This window comes from Diaporthe amygdali, assembly GCF_026229845.1.
Source record: "Diaporthe amygdali strain CAA958 chromosome Unknown NODE_7_length_1459731_cov_64_868725, whole genome shotgun sequence".
Classification (NCBI taxonomy): domain Eukaryota; kingdom Fungi; phylum Ascomycota; class Sordariomycetes; order Diaporthales; family Diaporthaceae; genus Diaporthe; species Diaporthe amygdali.
In genome coordinates, this window is record NW_026517027.1 from 894,387 (window position 1) to 921,979 (window position 27,593).

At 52.2% G+C, this 27,593-nt stretch overlaps 8 protein-coding genes across 8 annotated transcripts; 2 read left to right on the forward strand and 6 right to left on the reverse strand.

Moving 5' to 3' along the window:
• Positions 1-294: 294 nt before the first annotated feature.
• Positions 295-1,260, reverse strand: J7T55_013912 (S-adenosyl-L-methionine-dependent methyltransferase; the record flags this gene model as incomplete). The annotated part of the gene is made up of 1 exon (XM_053140831.1): positions 295-1,260. One exon carries the CDS (start codon positions 1,258-1,260, stop codon positions 295-297), a length of 966 nt encoding a protein of 321 aa, XP_052996249.1.
• Positions 1,261-3,030: 1,770 nt separating this feature from the next.
• Positions 3,031-4,353, reverse strand: J7T55_013913 (fad dependent oxidoreductase; the record flags this gene model as incomplete). The annotated part of the gene is made up of 1 exon (XM_053140834.1): positions 3,031-4,353. One exon carries the CDS (start codon positions 4,351-4,353, stop codon positions 3,031-3,033), a length of 1,323 nt encoding a protein of 440 aa, XP_052996250.1.
• Positions 4,354-6,326: 1,973 nt separating this feature from the next.
• J7T55_013914 (short-chain dehydrogenase) lies at positions 6,327-7,832 on the reverse strand (the record flags this gene model as incomplete). Its single annotated transcript, XM_053140835.1, has 4 exons — positions 6,327-6,393; positions 6,830-6,908; positions 6,967-7,695; positions 7,790-7,832. 4 exons carry the CDS (start codon positions 7,830-7,832, stop codon positions 6,327-6,329), a joined length of 918 nt encoding a protein of 305 aa, XP_052996251.1.
• An 805-nt stretch (positions 7,833-8,637) lies between these two features.
• On the reverse strand, positions 8,638-15,017 carry J7T55_013915 (proteasome activator subunit 4; the record flags this gene model as incomplete). Its single annotated transcript, XM_053140836.1, has 4 exons — positions 8,638-8,861; positions 8,967-8,988; positions 9,125-14,462; positions 14,545-15,017. The coding sequence occupies 4 exons, from the start codon at positions 15,015-15,017 to the stop codon at positions 8,638-8,640; spliced, it is 6,057 nt and encodes a 2,018-aa protein (XP_052996252.1).
• A 4,038-nt stretch (positions 15,018-19,055) lies between these two features.
• Positions 19,056-19,409, forward strand: J7T55_013916 (uncharacterized protein; the record flags this gene model as incomplete). The annotated part of the gene is made up of 2 exons (XM_053140837.1): positions 19,056-19,194; positions 19,264-19,409. The coding sequence occupies 2 exons, from the start codon at positions 19,056-19,058 to the stop codon at positions 19,407-19,409; spliced, it is 285 nt and encodes a 94-aa protein (XP_052996253.1).
• Positions 19,410-19,433: 24 nt separating this feature from the next.
• Positions 19,434-21,136, reverse strand: J7T55_013917 (uncharacterized protein; the record flags this gene model as incomplete). Its single annotated transcript, XM_053140838.1, has 6 exons — positions 19,434-19,577; positions 19,925-19,949; positions 20,010-20,066; positions 20,123-20,249; positions 20,305-20,994; positions 21,064-21,136. The coding sequence occupies 6 exons, from the start codon at positions 21,134-21,136 to the stop codon at positions 19,434-19,436; spliced, it is 1,116 nt and encodes a 371-aa protein (XP_052996254.1).
• A 305-nt stretch (positions 21,137-21,441) lies between these two features.
• Positions 21,442-21,981, reverse strand: J7T55_013918 (uncharacterized protein; the record flags this gene model as incomplete). The annotated part of the gene is made up of 1 exon (XM_053140839.1): positions 21,442-21,981. The coding sequence occupies one exon, from the start codon at positions 21,979-21,981 to the stop codon at positions 21,442-21,444; it is 540 nt and encodes a 179-aa protein (XP_052996255.1).
• A 449-nt stretch (positions 21,982-22,430) lies between these two features.
• J7T55_013919 (uncharacterized protein) lies at positions 22,431-27,282 on the forward strand (the record flags this gene model as incomplete). The annotated part of the gene is made up of 5 exons (XM_053140840.1): positions 22,431-22,433; positions 22,501-26,297; positions 26,355-26,610; positions 26,692-26,800; positions 26,876-27,282. 5 exons carry the CDS (start codon positions 22,431-22,433, stop codon positions 27,280-27,282), a joined length of 4,572 nt encoding a protein of 1,523 aa, XP_052996256.1.
• Positions 27,283-27,593: the final 311 nt, after the last annotated feature.

Sequence of the window (27,593 nt, forward strand, 5' to 3'; positions counted from 1 at the left end):
ATCTCGCCAGGTCAGGAGGACCATGACCACAATGAAGCCAATGGCTCACCGTGGCTCATCTTCGGACATAGACTGATCTAGTCTTTTTGAAGTCTAACGACTTTTTCAAAAAGCAATCTCGACATCGATATTTTCATGGCATAACCACTTATCCCCAAGCGGTATAATCGAGATGACCGTAAAATTTGCAAATCCGTTTGAATCAGCTATGATCAAGTCAATAGGAAGTTTCTTCTTCAGTTGTCCAGTAAATAAATATCCGTTACAGCAAATCGCTTTTGATTTTGAATGAACTCAGTTCTTGGTAGCCAATAGCAACACTGCAGGCCATGTGACATTCCATACCCTTCCTTTCATCCTAGTCTCAAGCCCCCCAAACATCTCTCGGACTTCATCGGTGATATAATCTTTCTCTCTGGCTATTGCCGAGTCGATGAATCCCTTGGCCCAATTAAAATCCACGTTCTTTGTGAGCAGAAAGCTTCTATCCACCCCCTCATTCTGTACGACCTCATTTTCACCAATGAGATTGACGTGCTCTAATGGAAAATCCATTACCTCTTTGCTTAGAAAATTCAACTGCTTATCCGTATTCCACTTGACACGCTTGACATTCTTGAACAGGGTGGGATCAAAAACCACATTGTCAAGCCATGAATAGATCATGGTGGATGGTCTTTCGAGGACACTTCCCTTGAAAGGCCGAAATTCATCATACGAGCGATCTAGAATACCCTTGAAGAGCGCCTGCACACCTCTCACCTCCGGACTATCCTCGCTAAGCTCCGGATTGGTGAAAATCGGCCCACCGTAGAACCAGATGGCAAGGGTACCGCCAGGTCGGAGTAGCTTTGCGAAAGCGGCCATGGCTGCTTGAGTGTCCATAAGAGGGATGCACTCCGCCACTGTAACGAGGTCCGCTGTCCCTGCTCGGTCATCGTTGGCCGAGATGATGTTCTCGGCGCTACTGACTTCAAAGTCGACATTGCTGAGGGACTTGAACAGCTCGTGAGCTTTGCTGATGACATAGGCGTTGGGGTCGCTGCCGTGAACCCGACGAAATTTGGGTGCGAGAGCGGACGCGACCTGGCCAGGTCCACACCCTACATCATAGGCTGTGTCGTAGGAGCCAGAGTGAGAGTCGTGGTAGGAGAACAGTCGATCGTAGAAACCTGACCCGGTGTAATCGGGTCTTGCTTTCAGATAGATATCCCAGTCAAAAATCGAGATCTCTTCCGAAAAGATGTTGGTGGCCTCCATTGCAGCAGGCCTGATGTTAGTTGACCGTGAACAGTTCAAAAGTTGACTGAGCGGTGACGCTATAACTTTATCTCCTCACTGAGGTGTGATTAGAAGATAATCTCCGGTTACATAGATGGAGAAACTCCGAGCACTAATAAGCACGATTGTCAGCTTCCGAGGTTAGGTCCGGCACTTGACACTCTGCTTATTGAATCCGGAAAAGAATGACCAATAAGAGTATGTCTATAAGATACGATCAATCATTGATGATCGATGCGTTTGCGCTTTCGCTATTATAAATTGAAGTTCTGCAACTCTTGAGTCCATCAACCAACTTCGAAAGGATTTAGTTAGGAAAGGCCTCTTGCTGTTCCCTTGGAGGAAGGTGTTTCAATGTGTTGTCTCTGCTACGACTGTCTTAATTAGTCTATTATACCATTAATGGCTCTTTATAGGCAACCGGGTAGTGGAAAATCGTATTTATTGATCTCTTAAGGGGCAGGATGTCACGCCAATACTGACATTGGTTATTGTGTGTTTACAAAATAAGTAAACGAGACTGCTGGTTGATGCTGGCTACAGGGAATGTACCCATGTTGGCATGATATTGAAGCACGGCACATGCCCAAGACCACTCGTAACTACTATGATGGGTTCTACCTCGCTAGATAACTACTTCCGGGCACATTGGTCTCTAAATTCATATGGCTAGTGTAGCATCAACTCAAATCATATTGCCAGCCGAGGAGCGTCGAAATGTCAGTGACGCGTTGGAACTTTCCCTACTTTGTGGATTGATTTCCTTTCCTCTCTTCTAAATGTAGTTTGCAGTTGCTGGAATTTATGTGGATCTGGCCATGTTTTCTTTGTTTGTGTTTGAACAAAGCCAACTGTGCACCTCATTTTGTCTCAGAACATTAGCCGTGAAGCTGAGACTGATGTGATCCTTCCAGATAAATATAAAATGACTGCAGCGGCATGGTGCAGAAGTCCAGAGTAAGTCATGGACACCTCTTGCCTTCTGTTCAGCTTTTTTGCTCTTCCTCGTCCTGTCATCCTGAGCCGGCAAAGTCTCCGCCTCAAAACCTTGTCGACGCCAGACCCGGTGGCAGAATGAGCGAAAGACGCCGCATTCTCCGGGACCAAACCTGGGACCATTCCATGGCCATTCGCTTCAGAAGCAAGGCTCAGGCGCCAATTGCAAGACTCCAAAGTTCTAAACCAAACGCCAACGCCGCTACGATGTCTTCGATCTCGAATGGGGCTCCCGGCGCCCAAGCAACGTTCAGTTTACGACAACACATCATTGGGTGGTTAATTCTGCTCTGTTTCGTTCTGTTGTACCTACATATCGGCCACCGCTTTAGTTTCGAGCCGGCAGCGTTCTACGAAACTCGTTTGTTCTGGCGTAGTTTTGCCGAGGAGACGTCGAGGGCAATTTCAAGATTCGCGCTGTGGATTCACGGTATATGCGAAAAGCTCCAGATATGATAAGACAGCAGCTACTTCAGCAAACCCACAGGTGAATTGGCAGACAGAAATCTGTTGTTCCCACATCAAGAACCGTGATGTGGTCTCGGCTAGTGCTTGTGTATTTCAGACCATTGGTAAGCATCTGGAATGATGGTGAGTGATGAATCTCTTCTTTTGGTCTCCCTTATCAATGTAAAAGCCAGAAAAGCTATGTATATTGTGTGCAATGCCTATAATGAAAGAAAGAAAACTCCGAGGCCTTTTATACCCGCTCGCTTAACAAGAAAATAGGAGCACCGGCCATGCTACCACCCCTCACTCGGGAGTCTTCATACTGACAGAAATGAAAGAACTAGTTGTGCCATGCGACTCATTCCCATCAGAGTATGAGTGGTCAAACTCCATAGGAGTCGGTGCAAAGTCGGACATCGCCTCTTCCAGCAGGTTCGCAACATCTCCAGCACAGCCAAAAGAAAGACTCCACCCAGCACCTCCTTGTCCATACGAATGCACAATTCTACTCGGCTTATCCGTACCAGGGACGTTTCGGAGCTCCCTCTCAACCCGCACGTTCTTTTGCCTGAACGGCCGGAGACCCTGAGCCAGGGGGTACGTGGAATCGACACGCGCGTCCTTGAGACCTGGGAGGAAGGCCTCGCAACGCTTGCGCATGCGCTTGACGATGGGAGTGTCGAGCGTGAGGTCCAAGTTCGACTCGTGTGGCTGGGCGATGCCGCCGATCAGCAGGATATTGTCGTTGCGGGGCACCAGGAACACTATCTCATTGGAGTCGTGAACCGCGTCAGCGGTGATTGTCAAAGCAGCCTCAACCTTGGGGAAGTCTTTGCCGTCGTTTATCACGCGGATTAAAGCTCCACGAATTGGGTAGCATGATGGGTCGCCAGCAACTTCAGTGCCAGCAAGACCAGTCGCGTTGACAATGGCATCGACGCCGAACCGCGCGCGGAGGGTTTCTTCTTGATCAAGCAGGTCACCGGTGATCGTTTCCGTCACGGTGGTGGCGCCCTTGCCGTGGACGAGGCTCATAAGCCACATCATGGCTTGGTCTGTGTCGATGATGGGAGCGAGCAATTCATACGCGTCCACGGCACCGTAGCTTGGGTTGACGTTTCGCTGCTCCATCAACTTGGTGTCTTGTCGGAAACCCTTCACGCCGCTCGAGATGATCTCAGCCATCTTGGAGAATTGTGCTGGGTCCTTCTCGACAGGTGTTGGGAAAAAGAAGTCTGAAGGCATCATCCTCACCCCCGAAGCACGACTCAGTCCTGGCACCGAGGCAATGGCGTCCCAAGCATGATAGGCTGTCATGCACCATCGCTTCGAGTTGGAAAGTGAGATCCGGTCTGTGTGGGCTCCGCAGACTGCGGGAGGGTACTCCCAAAGTGCACCAGCAATCTGAGCTGTGAGACGGTTGGTTGGGGTAAAGTTGGCCCAGTCTTTGGAGACAATAGTCACCTTGTACCCCTTATCTAGGAGGACCCAGGCGGTCACGAGACCAGTCACACCTGCGCCTACAATTAGGACGTGGGGAGAGTCTGCTGACGATTGGAGGAGGCGTCCGGGGTAGGGTGTCAGATCTCGCCACATGACGAGAGATGGAACGTTGAAAGAGACCATCGTGTGTGTCACTAGAAGCTGTTCTCGAAGAATTGAGGTGTAACGAGTCTTTTCTCTTGAATAGTGAAGAACTGAGAGTTGTTTGGAAGGTGGATATCAGTAGTGACTGTTGACAACTGGTTCTTGCAAGATTCCCAAGACAAAGTATGATGCTTGCGTGCTACCCATTCTGATCCCAAGCTGGCGTCCCGCCTCTATATACTCGTTGGCACACCCACCAACTTCATGTCAAGATGTTCACATTCGGTAAAGAGCCATCCAGTCCGACTCGGGTGCGATTGGTCCATCCTGCACTCATGAACCAACAGTACCTACACCCATCATCGGGGCATAGAACCCGCACCTTCTGCCTTGTGCTTACGTGAACGCTTACGAAATAGGAGCCGGTCCCACCGGGATAAGGATGAGCTCACATGTTCGGCTGTGCTTCTCTGCTTGGTTGCGTTTGTCTTGTGTCGTGACGATTTAGGGCGTTGCCACCGACGGGAAAGAGTGTTCCTGATGATTACCAGGCGGCCCGGCTTAGCCAAGACTGGGCGTTGGTCTCGCTGACGTTACAGGGTCCTGGCTCTCGGTGGGGCAGTTACCCGTCGGCTGAGATCTGATACCGAACCCACGGATTGGTGTCGATAGGGCTGAGGCTCTGGGGGGTGTGGGGGTTTATCAAGCCAGGAGTGCCACTTAGTAAGATGTTGGGGGCTGGAATTACCGAGTCAGTCGATGATTCCAAAGGATGAAGGTAGCAATTTCGGTGACGAGAGCCAGGTCCTTTTGACTAATACTGGGGAATATATTCTGTTTCTGACAGGTTTCTTGCCGAAACGCCCAGGCAACAAGACTGCGGTCCGCGGCTCCGCTGTTTATTCATCGGTGAAGGTTATCCAAGACTTTGTAGGGCTGAGCCGACCCGCCGAATGTAACGCTGGGAGGATCCTGCAGACCACATTTGGTCACAGGACCCTTTTTTCTGGGCTTGATATTCCGACCGGGTTCAAGACTGCAGTAGTATATCATGCAGCTGACGCCACATGGCCTCAGTGAGCCCAACGAGGAGGCGGGCCCTCTTCAATTCAGGCTAGATTTGTCGAAGTTTCAACTCTTACTGGGCAACAGTGCGCCTTCGCGTTGATTACATGCGTCTCTAAAGTGTGCTTGCGCCTTTACCATTTCCGGGTCCAGATCTCATCAGCATATGTAGCTTCTACAAGCCTGCCCTCCCACTCGGACTCATGCAGACATTCGTTTTGCGAGGCTCTTCTCGTGGATGGATTTAGTCACTGTCACAACACGGACGAACCCGGCGGTGAGGTAAGTCAAATCCTCGGACGATTGGGTGCAGAAAAATGATCACGAGAATATAGACTGACATCATTAAGTGATTCCTATATGTCAAGATAGGACGAGCAAGCCTCTAACTATTCCCCAAAGAGAAACAATGTCTAGTGACGTGATAGCTTCAGCCACGGCTTGTGACGCAACCTTGAGCCTTGTCCAAAAGCGTAATTGCTTATTCACTACAAATGACTCAGTGGCATGGAGATCAAACGCGTGCTTCTCTTTCGGTGCGAGAGTTCTCCTTTGGGAATTGCTTGTGGAACACAATGCTGATTGGGCCCGGAGGAAAAATCAACGTCATATAATTGACTACCGCCAATCACCATCAATCAAGACTATATCAAAACTCAAAGCAGTAGTATCGTGTTTGGCCTCAGCCTATTTCGTCTACTTTTCCCCTCCTATTCTATGCCTACCTCGATGATGACTACTTCATACATCTGAATGATATGCCCCTCATCCTGTTTGTCCTATACACGATTTTGAAGTTGGCTACCCAAATGAAGCCCACTGCCGATCTGTGTCTTTTACAACTTCTATGCTACTCTGTCATCGTATGCACGATATTGGTGAGAAACAATACTGCCGGGTCCACAAGGTCATCACCACAACCAAAATCTTATGTCCCTCAGCGGACCTTAGAAGTCCACGGTGAGCAGCCCGAGGAGCTCATCGAAGTCCTCGTGAAGCGAAGTTTTTGCTCTTCTGGAAAGCCGGCATTCAAGCATCCAAGCCAAACCACTGAGAGAATGCTTGCAATAGCTACATGTCTTGTATGCTGACGACTTCGCTCAGTTAGTCTCACAAGGAACTAATAGAACAAGTCCTTCAATTCAAGAACGCACCGTATAATTCCCCGTAAACCTGATCATTGCAGCGATTGAGCCTGTGAGCCGCACGCGAAGCAAAGTAGCATCGATGAAACGATAGCATACAGTGGACTGTATTCACAGTCATACTGTAGAGAAACTGGAACAGCTTGAAGCTAGGATGTTTCTATTCTATGGTTCCTGAGGCACTCTCTACTAGACTACAACCAGTGATCCTTCAAATGACTAGTCGTACCTTTAGTTTATCTCCCTTTACAATGTCGTCCTCCTGCGCTAGTAGCTCCGGCATGTCCCACGTACAATTGATGTACCTTCCACTCAGCCACTGGCGCTTTGTCGCAGTCAGATAGACTATGGTGTCAGCGCTGATCTGAGGAGTATCTACGAAGACTAGACCACCACGTCAGCAGATACATCCAAGCTCATAACAAAAGGACGAGGGACTTACTGTGACCCATCTCCTTCATAATGTAGCCATCAGGGCCTCCAACCATATCCGTGACGACATTCCCCGGGTGCACAGTCCACGCACTCACCCCCTCCTCAGCGTACTCCTTGTCCACAAACTCAGCGACGCGCAGGTTCGCAAGCTTGCCAGACTGGTAGTGGCTGAAGCCCGGGCCGACAACGTGCGCCCCGACGCTGGCGACGGTGACAAAAGTCCTGAGCCCGCCGGCCGTCCCCAGCATCAGCGGCAGGAAGTACTTGGCGACGAGGAACTGGCCGCGCACGTTGACCGCGTACACGCGCCACCACTCGTCCGGGTCGGCGTCGGCGATCTTGGCCATCGAGCCCAGCACGGCCGCGTTCTGCACCACGATGTCCAGCCGGCCGCCGAACTCGCGCGCTACCAGGGCGGCCGCGGCCGCGACGCTCTCGGGCGACGACACCTCGACCTCGACGCAGAGCACGCGCAGGGCCTCCGCGTCCCGCCCCGCCTCCCGCGCCGCGGCCCTCAGCTCCTCGGCGACGGGCGCGAGGGAGCTGCTGGACCGCGCGCCGATGGCGATCTGGCTGGCGCCGCCGCGCGCGAAGGACGTGGCTATGGCTTTGCCTATGCCCCTGGACGCGCCGCTGATGAAGACGGCGCGGTCTTTCAGGAGGGATGGGCTGAGCTTGCTGGGGTCAATTGCTGGGTACGTGTCGCTGTGGACTGATTTCGTGACGGTGTAATCTCCTAAAAGGGAAAGGTGAAGGTTAGAACTTAAAGATGGGTATATTCCTCAAGGATTCCGGCAGTGAAGAGTGGGGAAGTGTAAGTGCTCACTCACCTGGTCCTTCGAGGACATTCGGAGTTCCCTGCGGCGGAGGCATGCTGTCGTTCTCTCCTTGTTATCAATTGATTGACTGCTCAGATCCTGTTCCGAATTGACTTCCACGATATGAGTACACAATATGACTATGCTTCAAAGACAGCTTCGGAATCTGCCCGACACAGCCCAGCACGCTGACCACGTCTTCGTGCTCGAGACCCCATCGTCAACAAAGTGACCATCAGCATAATATAGTATCCACGGCGCTAGCCATTGCTGACGACAGCACATACCATCCAGGCCAAGTTCCTAACGCCGAACCTGCGCCAAGGATGGGACACACATACCGAATTAATCAGCATCATCAGCATCATCATCATCAATCACCGTTGTCCTCCATCTCGGCCGCCTCTTCCAACGCGTGTTGAAACGCCCGCTCTTTCCGTGGTCTGTCTCTGCTATATTTATAAGCCGCTTGTGTGATGCTACGTCGCCATATCCCCCTCTTGCAACCATTTTCTTCAACCCATCGGATCCGCAAAGCTCTTCCCACATGGTGGCTCTGGGTCCTCCCAGCGGGTCCGCATGATCACCTGGCTACTCGGCGGACGTAAGCAACACACTTAACACCGGCAGGAGAGGATGACATAAAAGACGACTCCGCAAACCCCGAGCAGGAACAAACGCCGTGGCCGGTCGGCACAAGATCAGGCTCCACAGCCCAAAAACGCATGCACAGATGAACTGATATAACAGCCTGCGATCACTGCAAACGGCACACCGCCCTGATGAATGCATTATTCTACATAAGTGAAGCTGACTGTGCATGTACACGCCCTTGCGGGGACGAATTTGATTCCCTGTAATCAGCCACCTGCTGTGACGCGTGCGCAGATGCGCAGCGCGATGGGGCTGGGTCCCAGCTCCTCGTTCATATTACGAGGCAGGATGCCACGCTCGTGCAGGGCAGGCTGTCGATGACGGCGCACTTGACTGCCCGAAACGGCACTAGCCATTGCGTGGGTCTCATCGCGTTTGCTCCTCCTGATTCCTTCTTCTTCTCCAGGCCCAATGGCCTCCCCAAGATCGTCTGTATTTGATCATATGTGGGACGAAGCATACCCTCCAACTGCTCCATAGCCCATAAGCGGTTCTAACGGTGGGCTTCTACGCATGCGGACCTCTTCCAACTTACCCGTCGGAAGATATGAAATGTGCTTAAGCAAAGTAGCTTTTCCAAAGTACGCCTTCCAAGTCTTCAAGCTGCTCAGGAGTGAAGTACTACACAGGAACATCGTGTCAGTAAATTGAAAAATGTGTCTACAAAACGCGGAGCCACGGTGCTAGGCTTACCTTCTGATCGACCATCCAGCTGTCCTGCCTGGTCTTCTTGAACTCTGCTAAAATGGTCTTGGCCGCCTTGCCCACCACACCGGGATCCGTCGCCGGCCTTCGGGCAAGGTGTGCAAGCACATCCGGCATCCACGGCGGAGGCGGGGTGGCGTAGGGGAACGCTTCAATAAGCGCTCCCAGGCCAAGCACGGCCGCATGCCGCCGTACCACCTGCTTCTGGGTGTCTACCGGTGTGTCCGTTCCGGGGAGCTTGCGCTTCGGCATCGGATTGTCTCTGAGCTGTTGCTTGAATCTATCAATCAGGCTCTTGATAATCGGGTTGCGAAGCGATGCTGGAGAGCACCTGATCATCCCCGCGAGTGTGTTGGATGCACAGTCCCGGACCTCTAGTTGTGTATCGGAAAGCATGTCCCCAACAGCTTCGAACAGCATCTCTCGGTGTTTGGGTGCTGTGAGGAAGAGTCGCCGGAAGTATATGACTTGCATGTTCACTAGCGCACGCAGACGCTGGTGCCACGAAGAAGCAGACCTTCCTATGCGGATAAGAGCTTTGATGAAAGCTTCATCCTCCCCTTCGCGGAAGGAGATGTTGGCCAGGTGCCGATATACGTGATACGCCAGCCGCATCAGCTCCGGGTCCTCCTTGACGTCCATCATGTGGAGCAGCTGGTCGATGAATGGATCTGGGAAGAATGGGACAAGCTGGGTGCACTCTTGAGAACTGAGCATCGAGTCAAGCCAGGTCAGCACTGTCTTTGATCCGTTTGTGTAACTGGATGGCTCCTGCTGTCCTGGAGTGCGCTCGTGGCGCCATTTCTCCAAGCGGGCAAATACTTCTTTGATGGTTGCAGAGAATTCTGCCGTTGGCTGGTAAGGTCGAATGCCTATAGAGGACTCCGCCTTGTTGGCCTCGAGCAACTTTGTCACATTGGGGAACGACTCGTGATATCGTGTACGATAGATTGTGGCGATGACTCGACCAATGGACTCTCGCACAGATTTATATGGATGATCGATATGAGCCAAGAAGTCTTCCAGAATCGGCTTTTCCAGTTGAAAGTGCCAGCCCGCGTCATTGATGACGAGCTCGAGGAGTTGAACCTTGGCTGCTTCCTTGAAAGCCGCATTAGAGGACATGTCCAATCTGAATGAGCTCAAGTGCTCAACAATCTCTCGAGAACGACGAGGATCCTTGGCGTCTACCGTCAAATGGAGACATGTCATCCAGTACTGAAGATTCTCTGGCGTCAAAGAGTCCTCGAAGATCTTCAACATCATTGGCCCGGCGAAGCTCCAGACTTTGTCTCGGTATTCTCTGGGATCGTCGATGCCGCCAGACAGCATCGCACCAAGGATCTCTGCTGTGGCCCTATGTTGGTGTTTGTCGCTCCCATCCCCGTAGATATCCTTGACCAGTTCTATGATATCATCAAATTTGGCAGCTGCCACTCCGTAATTGATCAGGTCGAAGACATGCATCAGGAGAATAACATTCTGCATGCGGAACTTGTCCGCACTCGCGTCTCGCGGCTCTTGTTTCATGAATTCGAAGCACTTCGCGAACCAATCTTTTGTCAAGAGCTTTCCGACCTGCTCTCGAACCTTCTTCTCGGTGTCATCGTATGCCACAAATGGCTCAGGATCAGCTTTGGAGGCATTGAACTTCTTGCCCCAGACCAACCATCCAGGATGGTCTGCATCGACGAAGTACTTGGCATCGTCAAGCTTGGCGAAAGAACTGATAAAACTTTCAGTCCAGTCCCGGTCATTGGACGGGACGTCGATTTCCAATTTGACATTATCCGAGTCCTCTTCCAAGAGATAGTTCCGGTACTCGTGACCATAGACGGCTCTCAGATCGATGCTCGAGAAGATGTTCGAGAATGCCAGCTGGTAGTTGGCTCGCAAGCCCGGATGATCATCATTTGTCCCATTGACCACCAAGTCGATGAACTGTGAGGGCGCGAGAGTATCGAAACGAAGAACCATGTTCGTGGCGAAGATGGCGCACTTGAGGCTAACTTTCCAGTGGGCTCCTTTGGCTTTCTCGATGAGCTCGAGACCCAGCTTGCCTTTCTTGGCCTCAACCCTCTTCCTACGCTCAAGAATGAAATCATGTCTCGTTTGTATGACCTTCGAGCAATCCTCGGCTGGCTTAATAGTGTCCACAGCTTTGAGGTCTACTATAACCATGCGTTCAAAAGGCTTACCGAAGTCAAGCAGTGGGTAGAGCGCAGTGGATAGCAGCCGCTGTATTGATGCCTTGTCGACGCTAGCCGTCTCGATGTACAGCCGCATCAGGTCAGGAGCAAAGCGCCAATCTTTCAACAGAGTCTTTGTCAAGGACGTGAAGAGCAAAGTGTACATGGCACCTTTGATGTGATCGTGGTCGTTCTCTTGAAGCGCCTTGCGGTACTTTTCAAGGATGACCGGAATCACCAAGGGGCGCCCGCCGATAAGCACCTTCAACGAGGAATCTTGCGCGCCCTGTGCAACTCTTCGCACGTCTGCGTACGAGGATGTGCACGATTCAGCAAGATCAAGAAGAAGTCGCTTGTCGAGGTCGCTCTTCTGTCGATACGATGCGTTGTATTTGACTCGTTGAAGCTGATACGCATCTGCTCGCTTAACCAGGAGGGGTCGCGGGTAGACCTTGCGCAATCCAGGGATCTTGAAAGGGGTGATGTCGGCTTTGTATAATCTAGAGAGACGCTCCAGTGGATGGGCAGACCTTTCAATACCAACATCTGTGATCCACGTGCGGAACGTGGCATATAGAGCGGTGAAGCAGGTGACATCATCCTCGGCACTGCTGTTCAGGAATCCGTGGATTCTGGAAAGAAGCCGTCCGACGTCCTCCCGTAGGTCATGGATGCGACTGTATAGCGGGCTCTTCGCGTCAAGGATGTAACCAGAAGGATACCGGTACTGGCGCTTCAGTTCTTCATCGTCGGCAACTTCAGCCAGGGGATCCTCGTCCTCATCCATGATGGTATCGCCATCAGCCTCTATCCTGCCATCCTCTGTTCTTTGGCCATTGGCCTCGCCAGCGGCACGTTTAGGGTCAAACAATGCGGATACTCCAGAGATAACGAGCCTCAGTTGTGTCAGTTGCCTCGATACCTCGTCTCCCCACTCTTTATTCTTGCCCTTGCGGCTAATAGGGGTTTGATCACTCATCAGGGATTCCAGCCTCTCAGACGCACCGTGGGCTTGGGATTCGAAAAGCTCGACGGCGAATTGTATTTCCTCTGTCGAGGGTCGGTGCCATTTGATGGTAAGGTCTGCCGGTGACGTGGTCTTGCCCCAGTCATCCGCATCCAGGCCCCTCTTGATGACATCTGGTTCGTAAAGGTTGGTATCGACAGAGTAGGTATGAGTCAGGTTAAGTAGCAAGTGGTGGATGTAATTTGAGATGTGTATGGTAGGTATACCGCGACACTTTTCTTGCATGTACTGGGCAATGTCAAATAGTTCTGATTTGTATTTGAGAACCTCGGCACCGACATTGACAACAGTCATGCTAAGCATGCTCACATGCCAGACAAGGGCTCGGTCCCGTGGCAACACATCTGTGCCACTGCTGCGATCTGATGCAGCACCATTGTAATCGATCTCATTACGAATGTTGACGATGAGCATGGGGATAAATGCTTTAAGAGTCTTTTCGGGGTGGACCTTGCAGAGGGCATTGCAGATCCAAGCCATGGCATCTCTGGCCTGATGAACAACATGTGACGACACAAAAGCTGCCACCTTTTCCAAAGCCTGGTCAAAGAGCTCCGGCGATAACGACGCAAATAGTGGAGTCAGAGCTGCAGGTAGCGTATTGATGACATTGTCCTCGGGGGAGTTTGCGCGAACCTGCGAGGCGTCGGGAAGGTTCTCCAAAAGGGTGAAGACTTTGCCAAGTAATGTGAGAACGAACTCTCCAAAGGCAGCTGTTGACGAGCGGACAATATTGGCCTCATCCTCGTCTGACAACTCTTCCTGGTAGTTGATCTGGACATCCTGGCCGTCACGCTCCATACGGTCCATCTCACCCTGGACCCACTGCACGGCCAGGCTTGTGTCTCGCACTTCCGAGTCCTCCTTGACGAGTGGCACAAATGGGATGCTGTATGCGACACTCTGGATGAAGCTGAGTGTATATTGTGTCTTTCCCAAATCATTGGCGTCTATTCCAGGCAGCGCTAACGCCAACAGAGCTGTGAGATGGCATCTGAAGCCTTTGTGCTTCGACATGACATTTGCAATCATCATGAGACCGCTCAGACTTGAAGTTGTACGGTGCACTTCAACCAGTCCCTGCAGACTTGGGTAGAATCTCTGTAATGCACCAGGGAGTATGATATCTGGTTCCAAGTAGGCCAGCCATTGCAGTGTGCTGGTATAGTAACTGACTGCTTTCATGCTCTTTGCAAAGAGTCCCATGAATGTGACTTCTTTGAGGGCGAGGACGAAGCGCTTCTTGAGCTCCGGGTTGATCCTGCGATCAGCCGGTGTGTCAAGCTCACCGACCTGCTCACGGTTCCATCGAGAGACGAAGCCGTGTGTGAGGAAGAAGACGAATTGCGCCAAGAAGTTAGTCCATGAGCCTTGATTTGATGGATGGAAAAAGGTATCAATGGACTCTATCAGTCCTTCAAGGCTGGTCATGACGGAGCTCTCGGCCTTCAGGCACTTGGGAGACAATGAGTGTACGATCCATCTAGCAACAATGTGCGGCACGGGGTGCCTTTTCTTGTCCCTCTCCAGAAACACGGCAGCGCCCATGGAGTAGTCAAGAGGGGTGTATGGAGAGTTGGCCTGGCCAACGGGAACCTCAGTGAGGCGCAGGATGGCAGTAAAGATGAGGTCAGACTGGTCTTTGGTGAATATTCCGTGCTCCGTATATGGCACATGGGTGCAGCTGAGGTAGTCTCTTGCTATTCGCGAGTAGATGTCTAAGAAGAAGATGTCAAAGGACTTGGACCTCGTCATAAGCGACCATAGGTGGAAGTATGTAGGCAGGTAGTCGGAGGGCTGCGATAGAGGCTGCGAGGGCAAAGACGGAGCCGTAGGAACCAGCACATTGATCGCGGCTGTCGCAATATACGCGCAGGACAGATCGGATGTGCTGAACAGAGGCAGGAACTCTCCCAGCATCTCTTGTCGATCGCTGGGGTCGAAGTAGGTCTGCGCATGCATGGCCAGCCTCAACAAGTGTCTTCCACTTTTCCTCCTACTTGATTGATGGGCAGCACTTTCTGAAGGCAAGACGAGGCCCTTCAACTCTTTCCACAGTGGCCGCCAGTCGAGGTACAGATCGTCGCCGGGTTTCAAGTAGGTCTTCTTCCTGTAAAAGGTCTTGTGAGCAGGGAACCAGAACAGCCTCAGGCACACAGGTCAACGGGGCTGGGAGGAAACTAGTTGCATACTTTGTCAGAGTGATGACCATCTTCGTGAATCGATCCGCGGTGTTGCTGTCGAGACCCGGGGCCAGAGCAAGATGGTAGTAGAGCTGCGCCAGGGTGGCGCGCAGCTCGCGGACCATCTCGAACTTGAGGTTCAGCCAGCCTTGGAGCTCCCGAGTCCAGTGCATCGCACCAGGAGCGAAGTCTTCCGCCTTGACAGCAATGTACAGATTCTTGAGGATGCCTTGCAGGGCTTCGTCGCGCTCGTGGTCTTCTTCTACGGCGAAAGGCAGCTGAGAGAAGTACGCAAAGGTTCGAGGGCGGTACCGCTTCTTGTCGTCCTCGTCTGGGGTTAGAATAGGCACGCCGGGGGACGTGGAGCGAGATATTGTGTCGACGGAGGAGAGGTTCTGGACAAGGAAGTGGGCAGCCTGTGCTGCTGCCGCAGCAGACATGGCCGCGGCGGAGGAAGGATGCCCATCTGATATGTCGTCCATGTTGATCGTGTGCACGTAGATGGGATCAAACTGCAAGCTGCAAGCTGCCAACTGCCAGGCTGGTCACGCAAGAAACAGCGAGGGAGGTATGGTCAAGGTGTGGATTCGAAAATCCGTATGCCGGATGAGGGCCGGACCGTGTAGTCGCACGAGATCGAAGGTGAGCCGGCGAGGCGAGGCGAGGCGGCGAGGGCGCCTGGGACGAGATGGGACGAAGTTGGGGCGCCAGCAGTGGTGAAGCGAGCACGCGCACGAGCACGAGAGGTACTCGGTGTAAGTGGTGGCGTGGAATGCGAATCGAGCTTCTGTCAAGTCGTCAACGAATCTTGGAGGGGCCCAAGTGTCAATGGACGTTGCCGCCGGCTTCACGGCTGAGCTTCCAAAGCTCCGGGTTGCTCGCCGCGACCACCCAAATCCAGATCTCGAGACTGCTCGTGAGGCAGTCGACCGATGCAGAGGGAGTGATGAGACGGTAACTTCGAACCGAGGGATGGAAAGGAAGAGTTCGGGTTGGTCGGTGGTTCGATGAATGGTGGGCGGAAGACGTGGGCGAGGAAAGCAGTGGTTCGTTTCGAGCCAGAGACTGTCAAGGCTCGACCAAGGCTCGCACTCGTACCTCAAGGCTCAAGGCTCCAGGGAGCTTTCGTCACACACAGCGAATGTGCACACAATTGGGCTGGGCCGGGCGGAAGTCGGGAGGGGGGGATGGGTGGGCACTGGTGGAATGGATCCCCTTCTAGGGCCGCCAAGCACAGAGGTCCAATGCAGCAGCTCTTGGGAGCTCGAGCTCTGCCCACTGGCCCAGGCGACTGCGACCTCAACTGCACGCAGGCGGGCAGGCTACCACAGTACAAGGATTGTGGGGTAGCTCCAGTTCGATTCCGTGGACCCTTGGATCTGGACACCCTGGCCCTGGTCCTGGCACAAGCATTCACTCACTTGAGCCTCTCGGTCAAAATGGGTCTGGATCTGGGTCTGGGACTGGGTCCAAGTCTGATAGAGAAGCCTGTCAGTTGGGCTCATCAACAGACTGTGAGCAACTCGAAAAGTGCTGTGTGGCTTGGTCGTCTTGCTGCACTTGGCTCGCCTCTGCACGCAAAAACTGACCAACAGGCACAGACAGATAGACAGAGACTACAGTGACAAACACACACACACACACACACAGACAGACAGACTGGCTGGTTGGGCCTGCCGACAGGAGTGGTTGGACAAAGCTCACCTGCATGTGGGGACGGACAACCCTGGCCAGAAGCGTCCTGTCAATCGATTCAATGTGGTAGTTGGTGATGGGGCCTTGTGATGTGATTTAATATCGAGATGCAAGGTCGGACCAACAACAGCTGTTGGTTGGTGTTCGCGACGGCGGTAGGGCGGCAGCGTTGCAGATGCAGATGCAGACGCATGGGCTTAACTCCTGCACACAAGCACGAGCCTGTCAACGTTGTTTGGCCAGTTCAGATCCTTCAAGACTGCTGCCGAAAAGCATTGTCGATACTGGATCCGGCCTCGGCTGCCCCAAAAGCAAGCAGGAGTGAGCGAGTTGTGGTGTAACCGATCACCCCTCTGAGTGGCAACGACGGGTTCCAAAACGAAATGTTAATTTCAAGAAAAAGGAAAAAGACAAGCAACAATATAGGCGTGTAAGTGGCCAAGCCTCGATGTTCAATGTAGAAAACGTGTCCGAGTACCACTCGGGTTCCTCGTATCGTAGGCGTGGTGTTCAGGATTCGATGCGCTGGTTTGTCTGCAGATGCAACTACCCGCCAGTCAAGGCCAAGTCAAGTCTGCAGAACGCAGCGGGCCCAGCTGCCCTTTTACACAACATCCACGCACAACCGCCAGAGTGTCTCTCTAGCTCTGCATTGCCCAAAACGTGTTCGGCGAGAGAGGCACCCATGGCTTGACGTATGCCGCGGATACCTGCCTTGCAGTGTTCCCCTGGCCCCAGCTGAGCAACACATCTCGACATTTCGGGGAATTTTCTGGAAGCTTAGGCGAGGCAGAGGCTTGTAGAGCTCCTTTGCCCCTTACATCCCTGGATTTCGACTTGATTGGGCATGCTTGTAGGCGTACAGGTGGCCACGCAACCTACAGCCACGGCAATGATCGTGACCGTGACCACCGCACTGACGAGTCGGCCTCTGCCTGCCACATCAGAGACCCTGACACGCCCATCACATAAATCCCGATGTAGCTCGAGCACAAGCCGTTGGGACAAGGGCTAAGCGTGTAGCCAATCTAAAGGCGGCTGGGCTGCTTTGAAATCTGACCTGTTCTCTGCAGCTGATATCCGGAATCACAGATCCACTGATAATGGTGACATGGAACACAACAGTACGTGCAGCCAAACGCCATCCTGTATATTTCCAAGTAGCCGTCACCCGCATGCTCAAAACCTCCGTTGTCATACCTATCCCCAACGCGATGGGCAGGGCTTGGAGTACTCCCTAAGATCGGTTTTAAACCTCGGCCTTTAAGTGGCCCGCTCGGATACTTTATCGCTATGGACTTCTTCCTGCGAACCTTTGAAGCTATTTGAAGCTGCAAAGCTCGAGGTTTCAATATTATGGATCACCCAGACACCTTGATAATGACTTCGTACCAATACCCTCGGGACCCTCTGAATAGAGGCCAGGCCTTGCCGTCTGTGGCTTGAGCCCGCTACCTCAACTTGACAACTGGCCTGCCTTTTTGAGAGTGTTGAGAAGCATCAAGGCAGCCACTCAGCAGGGTCGTTTCCGGTGTTGTTTACCAGTAGGATGGTCGTACAGCATACGGTTAAGAGTGTTCGTCCGGGTCATCCAAAACACTACTACCTTCGAGCCGTGTATGTAATGCTCTCCTTCACACTATGTATTGGCCAGTAAATTGTTCTGTTTTACCGCGATGGGTAGGAACTTGCGAGTTGTGAGCGAGGAAAAGTGACCGGGGCGAGGATCGTCGGACTGCGGTCTATCTTCTTCACAGATGTCCAAAGCCCATGTTAGTCTGAGATGCAAGCAGCTGTCTGTTCCCACCGAACAAGAAAACCGCTGCCTGTCGACGAATAGTCTCAGTTTCCTCGATGTATCCAGGTGAATTGCCCCATTTCGAAGCAAGCAATCGAGTTTCGGAGGGAAGGCCGTCCCCTGAGACCACTTCGCTAGTCATCAAGTGAGTGAATCGTTGTTTAGCTCGACAGTTGAATGGTCGCTGCCACGGACCAAAGGGCTTCTTCAATTGGCATTTCTTGAAAGCAAAAGCAAGAATCAACGGGCAAGTTGACTGTTAACTGCAATGATTCCGGGCAAAAGAAAAAAAAGGACATAATTGCAATGCAAACACGGCTCAATGTTGACCTTCTGAGAGGATGGACGAGAATAACTCGGAGACTACAGTGTCGCCGTGGCGAATTCCTGGAATTCCCGGGCCCAGCAACCCCCCGCGAAATGGTCCCCCAACCCCAATACCCCGTGTCGATGAACATCCCACTTCTCGCACCATCTAATATCCACCAGAGGCAGGCCCCGCCCCTTACGTGCATGGAAGATCTGGATCAAATGAGGAATGCGGAGATGGTCAGCCTCAACCCTCGGGCCCCTCCTTCTTCCCTAATTCCCCAGGCGCGCCCTGGCATGTGTGGCGGACGGGAAGATCTGGGTTTCCAAATCTGCGTGGTGAAATGATGTCGCACAGCTGGCTTGGCACCGCCTCGGGTCTGCGCAGCGGTGGCTCCACCCTCGTCAGGGCTCATGCCACCCAACATATGAGCAGCCGTAAACCATCATGCCATTCGGGTCCGGCGAGACACTCCGTGACACGCCCCAACCAGCCCAACGGGGCTTGTTGTCGTGCTCGACCAGATTAAGGTAGCCATGTGAACAGGTGAATTACTGGGGCAGGTCTTCAGATATTTAAGTGATTTCTGCTCAAGGTGGTGCTCTTGCTGGATGGAAAGCAGACCATCATCACCCATCTCTTCTCCAAAGACCCCATAGACACACGACAAACCTTACGGCACTTGACCGCTGTAGAAAAGCATAAAAATCAGCCATCATGACTACCAACTCCTACGGCTCGGCCCTCCCAAAGTTCGACTATCCTTCAATTCAGCCAGCCGTCACCAGGGCATCCAGATTAAAGGCACTGCCTCTCTCAGCAAGAATTGTCTCCGTTGCTGCTGCTGCAGGACTTGGTGAGCAATTCCCACCCCATCCCAGACATCATTACATCTGCAGGAGTTTGTTACTGACACGTGAACCAGCCTTCTACGCTAGGCCTCTGATTCAGCAACAGCGCGAGCTGCACGCCTCGAGAAAGTCTGCGGAGGCAGCTCGACGCCCGAGCCCCGCGGCGAGCGTCTACGTTCCTTGGGACTACACTGGCCCGGGCAGGACCCCGAATTTGTGAAGCAAACGGGCTGCGGGCGGTCTATCATACAATAGGTGTTAGGAGGTTGCTATCAGGCGCGGCGCCATGTTTTGCTGCGCACTTGTCGGTCTGATGTTTGGTGTTCTGGCGTTTTGGTCTCTGGGTGTTTGAGCTGGGAACCGGGGCGTTGTTCTTGGGCTGGTCGGCCTGTGTTGATGGTTTGCATGGCAAGGGCGCTCTGGCCAAGAAGCTTCGGACGTGACCCTCGGGTTCACATGTAGAAAAATGAAGATCATTCCAAAAACAACTGGAACAGGATACCTCCCCATTAAAACCTGGGAGATGGTGATCATGTGTGATTGCAATGTTAGCGTCGACATCTTTTTATCTCAGGATCGAATTATTGCCGCCAACACGAATTTCGACCCAGCGACGTCGGCAATGTGTTTCAGTTGTCTGTGGGATACCAGTCGCCTGGAGAGTCTTGCCATCATGCGGGTAATGTGCTCAGGCTTCGTCGACGGCAGCATGTATCACTGGCCATATCGCAGTACCAGGTCTCTCATGTCTCCAAGCATTCTTCGAAAACAATTAGCTCACACCGCTTTCATGGTTCAAGTTTGTCTGGTGAATACTCACTGCTCTCTTAGCGTCTGATTCTCTTTGAACAGTGCAGAGACGTGGGTGTTGAAGCGTCTGTTTTCGTGTCAGCAGTACTACGCTCTGCGGTGTCGTCAATTTGCCTCGCTTACAATTTGTACAAGTCAAGCCTTCCCCTGTAGTCTTCCTCGGGCGCTGATATTTGCACGAAAGAGTGATAGGCTGCGAGGTACTCTTCTCCGAACCTGTTGCAGACTGGCATCCACTGCCCAAACTCGTCTTGTCGCAATCAGTATTGTAGGACTGTGGAGTAAGTAGGAGCGAATTCACCGACATTCATTATGTGCATAGAAGCAGCACGCATCGAAGACAAGGGGCTGATCTGTGTCGATGTCGATCCCTGAATTCGCGTACCAAAGATCACCGTGGACCAGAGATGGTTTCACCGATCTTCCGCCAGTCTCGAGCGGTCGGAGGAGGCGAGGTATCACTTTGTCGAAGAGGACTGGAACCAGTTCGTCAAGCTCAGGGTCGTGGCCCTTGGCTTCTACCTCAAGGTCAAGTGCGAACTTCAAGTTTTTAGCAAAGAAGACTTCCCAGCTCGCTTCCCAATCCGTCATCTGTGGCTGGTTGCCGCTGTAGGTAGTCATGTGGAATCCGAACTTGCCGTTTGGCGACTTGCTGGTCTGGTGTAGTCTTGCCAGGCGAGAGGCGAAGGCCGTGGGGTCAGGCATATCCTCGATCATGTCCCGGAACTCGCACAGGAAGAAGAACGTATTCGGTTCAGACTTGTATGCCCCCCAGGCGATAGGCTTAGGGGCGAATTCCGGCGTCAAGGCATAAATGGCTTTCATGGACTCGAACTCGCTGTGGACCATCCTCTGGCCTGTCTCCCCGGACAGAGCCTTGACGAAAAAGCTGGCGTGGTCTCCATTGACTAATTCGGTTTCGATCTTGCCCGTGTGTGCCCAGAAGCTGACTCCATGACGCTCAACGGAAACCACTCTACATTCATTGGGCAGTTCTACAACACCAGTATTAGCCAGCCGTCTCTTGGGTAACACTAAGCGGTTTCCAGTGTCGTAGCTCTCACCAGCAATCAAGTTTGGATCAAGTGCGGAATTTCCTGAGCCGAAGTCCAGTTCTTCGGAGCTCTCGTAATTCATTATCTACGGGTTCGTATGTTTCTTCAGCACCTGGCTCAGTCGGATAGTGCCTCGCGATTTGAGGAATTTAGGTGGTCGAATTCGGTGGTGTAACTGAGATTGGGGGCGCCGCCGTTTTAGCGACGTCCTTTGCGGAGCCGTTTGCACCCCCTAGCACTCTCGCCGTAGGGCCGTTGTGTTAGGCCAGTGAAACGGGCCGGGCCTGAAGGATCTAGGCTAGGCGAGAGCGGAAGACCTGGGGACCCAGTTTTCTGTGTGTTGCAGCAGCACCAGCGTGAGAATTGGCAGGCTAAATTACTGTTGAGCTATTTCTGGTCGTGGCCTGCCATAGTGACTGGCATGATTTGGTCCTCCAGGCCTTCTAGTATGACCATTTTCACTCCAGCGGCCTCAAGCCTGTCCCTCCCTGAGTTCCCAACGATGAAAGTGTCGGGCTCTTGGATGCCAACATATACCGTCCGAATCGCGTCCTTGAGTTCGATGATGCGATCAACACAGCACTTGTTACCGCTCAGCCTGCTGTTGCAGGGTTCCATAGTCGTGTAGAGGACCGTGTTCTTCGGCAAGACATCCCTGATGCGGCCCTCGGGAATGCCGTGCTGCTCGGAGATCTTGATGAAGCAGCAATGTTCGGCATGAGTGCTGCCAGGGTCGCCAGGCCGGTCTCCAGGGAGCTCTTGTGAGTACCCCGTAGAGAGGACCTCGCCCGTGTCAGCATTGACAAGGCAAGCTCCAACGCAAAACTTGGTAGGTGCTGGAGGTGAAAGTGCGGCTTTCTCGAGAGCATGCAGCATGAAGCGGCTGTGCTCGCCTGGAGAGATGACCGGAGTAGACTCAGGCGGCATCTTGAGGCGACGGAAAGCAGATTTGTTGAGGTTGCGGATACGGCGTGGTGTTCGAGAGTGTGAGGGGTGGTAAGTGAAGTGAGGTGCCTGTCCTCGTAGTAGACCACCCGGGCATCTGTTCTTGATCAATTTGTTCTGTTCCCGATCAAAACAAAATTCGGAATAGGTCCGTATATGTTCGCCGCCCTCTGATGTGGTCCGGAAGCTGGTGCGTAGGCTGGCCGTAGAGTTGCAGGTATTTTTGGCAGCAGGCTCCTTCGCCAGCCGCCGGTGGGCCCTTCGGTCATCCTGGTGGGCGACGTCTTCAGCTGTGCTGCGAGCTGATGGTCACGACTTCAAGTGGTGGGTAAATGCCAAATCTCGAAGCTTGGATTGTTCGCCATTACTTTGAAATCTTCTTCCCAATTCGCGAGAAACGACCTGATGGGTGAAAAGATGCCCAGATAAACATGGTGAGCACAGAGCCTTGCTTTCCCTCGTAGGCCCCAATATTAGTGTTGCACGACTTGCTTACATAAGCTACCTGACGACAAGTCCTTCAGAATACTACGGCGTGCCAAAGACAGCGAATTTGACAGCGATGCGACAACACCTTACACACTTCAGCCCAGCAGCACGTTTGCGTCCGAGGACTCACGCTTGAGCAGGGCCACAACAATAGTTGACGATGGCGTCGACCACACCAAGGGATGCTTGGGGCTGAACTTGCTCCACTGTCCGTCCGACCCTCGAATCGATTTCGTCTTTGTCCACGGACTGGGCGGTGGATCACGCAAGACATGGAGCAAAACGTCATCCATCAGCCATTACTGGCCACAAGAATGGCTCTCGAAAGATCCAGCGTTCCAGTACGTCAGAGTCCATAGTTACGGATACAACTCAGACTGGGCCAAAGGAAAGGACAATTGTCTCAACGTCCACCATTTTGGTAAATCCCTCTTGGGCGAGCTGGTAACTTCTCCCCATCTATCCAACGCGGCGACTCCCATCGTCTTGATAGGCCACAGTATGGGTGGCTTGGTCATCAAGAAGACATACCTCCTGTCACGCCAGGATGATTCAATGTCGTCGTTGGCAAAGAGGCTCCACAGCATGTACTTCCTTGCCACACCACATCGGGGCTCCGACTCGGCCAAGCTGCTCAAGAATATTCTGCAAATGGCCAGCTCTACCCGCGCCTACGTCGATGATCTAGATAGGAATTCAGGGGCAATCCAGAGTATCAATGAAGAGTTTCGCAATTTCTCCGGCGAGATCAAGCTATGGTCCTTCTATGAGACTCAGAAGCTTAACATTGGCATGATGAGTCGACTCATCGTCGATCCGGACTCCGCCATTCTTGGTTACAAAGAAGAAATACAGATGCCGATGAATGCGGACCATCGCTCGATCTGCAAATTCGATTCGCCAACAGATCCAAACTATGTTATCATCCGCAACTCCCTGGCTAGTACGGTGGATGACATTCTGAAAGAACAGTTGGCGCTGAAACCAGATTCAACAACTCAAATTACCAAATTGAAGAAGTATCTCAGCGTGTCTTCACTTTATGAGGATGATTTGGTGGCTGCGGAAGACGCGCGGATGCGTGGAACGTGCGAGTGGTTAGCTGAAAAACAGTCATACATGGATTGGAGAGATTCCAAAACGGGCCACCCAAATCTTTTATGGATAAGTGGCAGGCCTGCGGCTGGAAAATCCGTTCTATCAGGTTTCATAATCGACGACTTGCAGCGACTGGGAATTCCGTGCAGCTACTTTTTCTTCCGTCACGGAGACAAAACAAAATCTCGGCTCGGAACGGCCTTACGACATCTAGCATTTCAAATGGCTCAAAATGATCGCAGCGTTCTCGATCAAGTCTCGGCGATGCAGGAACAAGATGAACATCTAAATGACGCCAACGACGCAAGCCTTTGGCGGAGATTATTTGTGAACTGCATTCTCCAAGCACAGTTCTCCCAACATTTTTGGGTCATCGATGGAATGGACGAATGCATGAATTATGCACCATTTCTGGAATCAATGCTCGCAAAACTTGATCGGAAGGTGGCTCTGAAAATCCTGATCACCAGTCGAGACACGCCAGATCTCTGCAAGTCTTTCATGAGTCTCGACGGACACTGTGTCGCAACCGAGAGAATAAGTTCGGCCGACACGCTCCGTGATATCAATATCCTGGTTGAGGAAAAGTCAAGATGCTTCAATGTCGAGAGCGAAAAGCACAGAATGAGTTTGGTGCAGAAGGTCATCGACAAGGCACAAGGATCATTTTTGTGGACAACTCTTGTTCTTGGCGAAATATCGAATGCTTACAGCAAAGAAGAAATCGATTCGATTTTGCAAGAAGTGCCTCCAGGGATGGAAGATTTATACCACAGGATTTTGCAGTCGATGTCTCGACTTTCTCGAGGAAAGCGGCTCGCCAAAGCGATTCTGACCTGGACAGCATGTGCAACTCGACCTCTGCTACTGGCGGAGCTGGATGGAGCCATCAGGATACAGCTTAAAGAGGATATCACTAGGCTGGATGAGACTATCACGACCTTGTGCGGCCAACTCGTCACGGTCGATAAGTCTGGCAGAGTCCAGATGGTTCACGAAACTGCCAGAGAATTCTTATTGAGCCAGGAGGTTGGGTCAGAATTCTGTGTTCGGAGCATCGATGCTCACACTCAACTCGCAAAGACATGCCTGACTTACTTGACCAGCGATGAGATGAAGCCTCCCCGAACAACTCGACGAGGATCTAACATCCAATCAACCACTACGAAATCGAGCTTTTCCTCGTATGCCTGCTCATCCTTTTCTCACCATCTAGCACGAGCGGACCCTGTGGCCCATGATGTACTACCGCTTGTCGACAAACTTTTAAGCTGCAATGTGCTCTCCTGGATCGAATTCGTATCCCGCACGGGTGAGCTTGCTACCCTGATTCGAGCCGCAAAGCATCTCGAGAAGTACGCGAAGGCTTTAGCCGCAGAACGGTCGCCGCTTGGAAAAGAGATACAGCGAATACGTGGCTGGGCGACAGATTTGGTCCGTCTGTCAGCCAAATTCTCGACTGCACTTGTTGACTTTTCGCCGGCCATCTTTACGCTCATTCCACCACTTTGCCCGTCGGAGTCCGAGATCTACAAGGCATCCAATGCCGGTCGGAAGCTTTCTGTTGTTGGTGTGTCTTCGAAACAGTGGGACGATCGTTTGTCTTGTGTTGCCTTCCGAGAGGGCCAATCCAGTGCTCTATGTCACGGGCAAGATTTCTTTGCCGTTGGTCTTACCACCGGAGTCATCGCAATATACTACGCCAACACGTCCCAGGAATACTTGGTCCTGAATCATGGAGAGCCTGTAAAGTTTGTCCGCATCAAGCATCGTCCAAGATTGCTGGCTTCATGCGGGATGAAGACGGTCAAAATTTGGGACATTGACACTGGTCAGCCTCTGCATGTCCTTGCTGCTCCCCCGAGGCCTATTGCTCTAGAATTCAATAACGACTTCCTTCTTGTGGCGACATCCAAAGGGCAGCTTCGGACATGGGATCTTGTCAATCAAGCATCTGAGCTCACTGATCGACCATGGAGTGACGATGATGGTTCCACTCCCCTTCGTGGCCAACCATCTGCGATCTCAATTTCGATACCACATCAAATGCTGGCGGTGGCGTACAATGGCAAATCGATCATTCTGTGGGATCTAGAAGCTGACAGCTACTACGGCGACACCGGCAAGAAGCTGGCGAGCGGCGAGAGCAGCACGCATCCCGTCACCGCTTTAGTCTTCAACCCAAACCAAGCTGTCGAAATGCTCGCCGCATCATACCTGGATGGAGAGCTAGTCATACTTGACCCCTTCAACGACCAAGAAGTCGTAAGCTGCCGAGCGCAATGTCCTACGATCGCTGCCAGTCCCAACGGGAGGTTTCTAGCCGGCGCCCCGGGAGGCGGCGTGCTTCACATCTACGAATTTGATACCTTGAAGCTGTTGTATCGGGTTCAAGCCGACAATACGTACATCAGACAAATCAGCTTTAGCCACGACAGTCTGCATTTGGCTGACATCCGCGGATCACAATGCAATGTCTGGGAGCCAACCGCTCTTTGGGGTGGAATACTTGGTGACGGAAGCAGCGAGGACAGTTCAAGCTCTGTTGTCGATATCGTCGTGGCTGACACCCGGGCCAAAGTCACTGCCATTGCGGTGCCACCCACTGGTCTTGTGGCTTTTGTCGGCAAGAACGATGGTTCTGTATCGTTATATGATCTGAGAACCGGAACTATCAGCCACGAGCTTTACAGCCACAAGTCTCCAGTGCGGTTAGTAGAGTGGTCTGCGTCGCGATTAGTACTTCTCAGCGTCGATATATCCAACAGCGTCATCGCGTGGAAGCTTCAAAAGTCGCCCCGACAAGGATGGACGCCTGAAGCGGAATTATTTCGATCTCGACTTGTTTGCGGTGACTCGATTCAACAGGTGTTGCTTTGTGAGAGCGATGACCGATTAATTCTATCGACGCGTGGCTCTGACCATCTTTGGAGCTTTGACGGGTCCCTCATCGGTACTACGGAGAAGAAAGGCAATCCAGATACTCAAAAATGGTTTCAGCACCCGCAAAACGCCGCTTTTGTTGTGTGTTTTGATGGAACGGAGGTCGCAATTTGTCTCTGGGCTACTCTACATGCCGTTCGTTCCTTATCTACAACATTACAGGCAGAGATACTGAGGCAGCGGGGATGCATGATGCCGCCCATGCGCTACTTTTTGTATCAGATACTCAAGAATTCGGACGCCGACTGCTCTGTGGACGGAGAACATGACGGTACGACTGGAAATTATTTACGAAAGTGTACTGAGGGACCATTGGTTCAAGAGACGAGTAGCGGGACACCAATAGTGGAATTGACTGGAGCAGATCGTGCTAGCACAACATGGAATGATCAATTATCAGCTCTTTCAAAGCTTGGAGGTCATATATTGGACGTCACATCCAACGGCAGGCTCATATTTATCGACAAGAAGTCCTGGGTATGTTCCATGGACGTCCAGAGTGTCGGAACAGAGAGCTTGACGAAATACTCCCGGCACTTTTTCATACCGCATGAATGGCTTGCAGGTTCTAGCCATGTAATATGCTCCGTGAGTTCCAACGGAAAGGAAATTGTCTTTGCTAGGAATGATGACGTTGTCGTGGTCAAGAATGGACTTGAATTTGCCGAGCAGGTGGGCGGCGACCTTGTTGGTTCTACGAGTGTTTCCAAGGCAGTCAGTCGTCTGAAGGTTCCAATGCGAGGAGTTGATTGAGATGAAAGCGAACATGGTTGGCGTTGGCCGTCGGAAGGATCATGAGATGGTAATAGTGGTATCGGCCATACTTAAACAGTACTGTCAAGAAATGCAAGTGCGAAATGCAGGTTGACGAATTCATTTCAATTATAGAGCCAACATAGAGGGCAAATTCTTGAAGGATCATCATACCCGTATGGATGAATACCAAAGATCTACACATAGAACATGATGTTGTAGACAGCGTACGAATCCTGAATTTGTAGCTTGAGTAAACACGAGGTGTACACACCACTAATGATGCTGCATGGGGCACAGGCACACGAAAA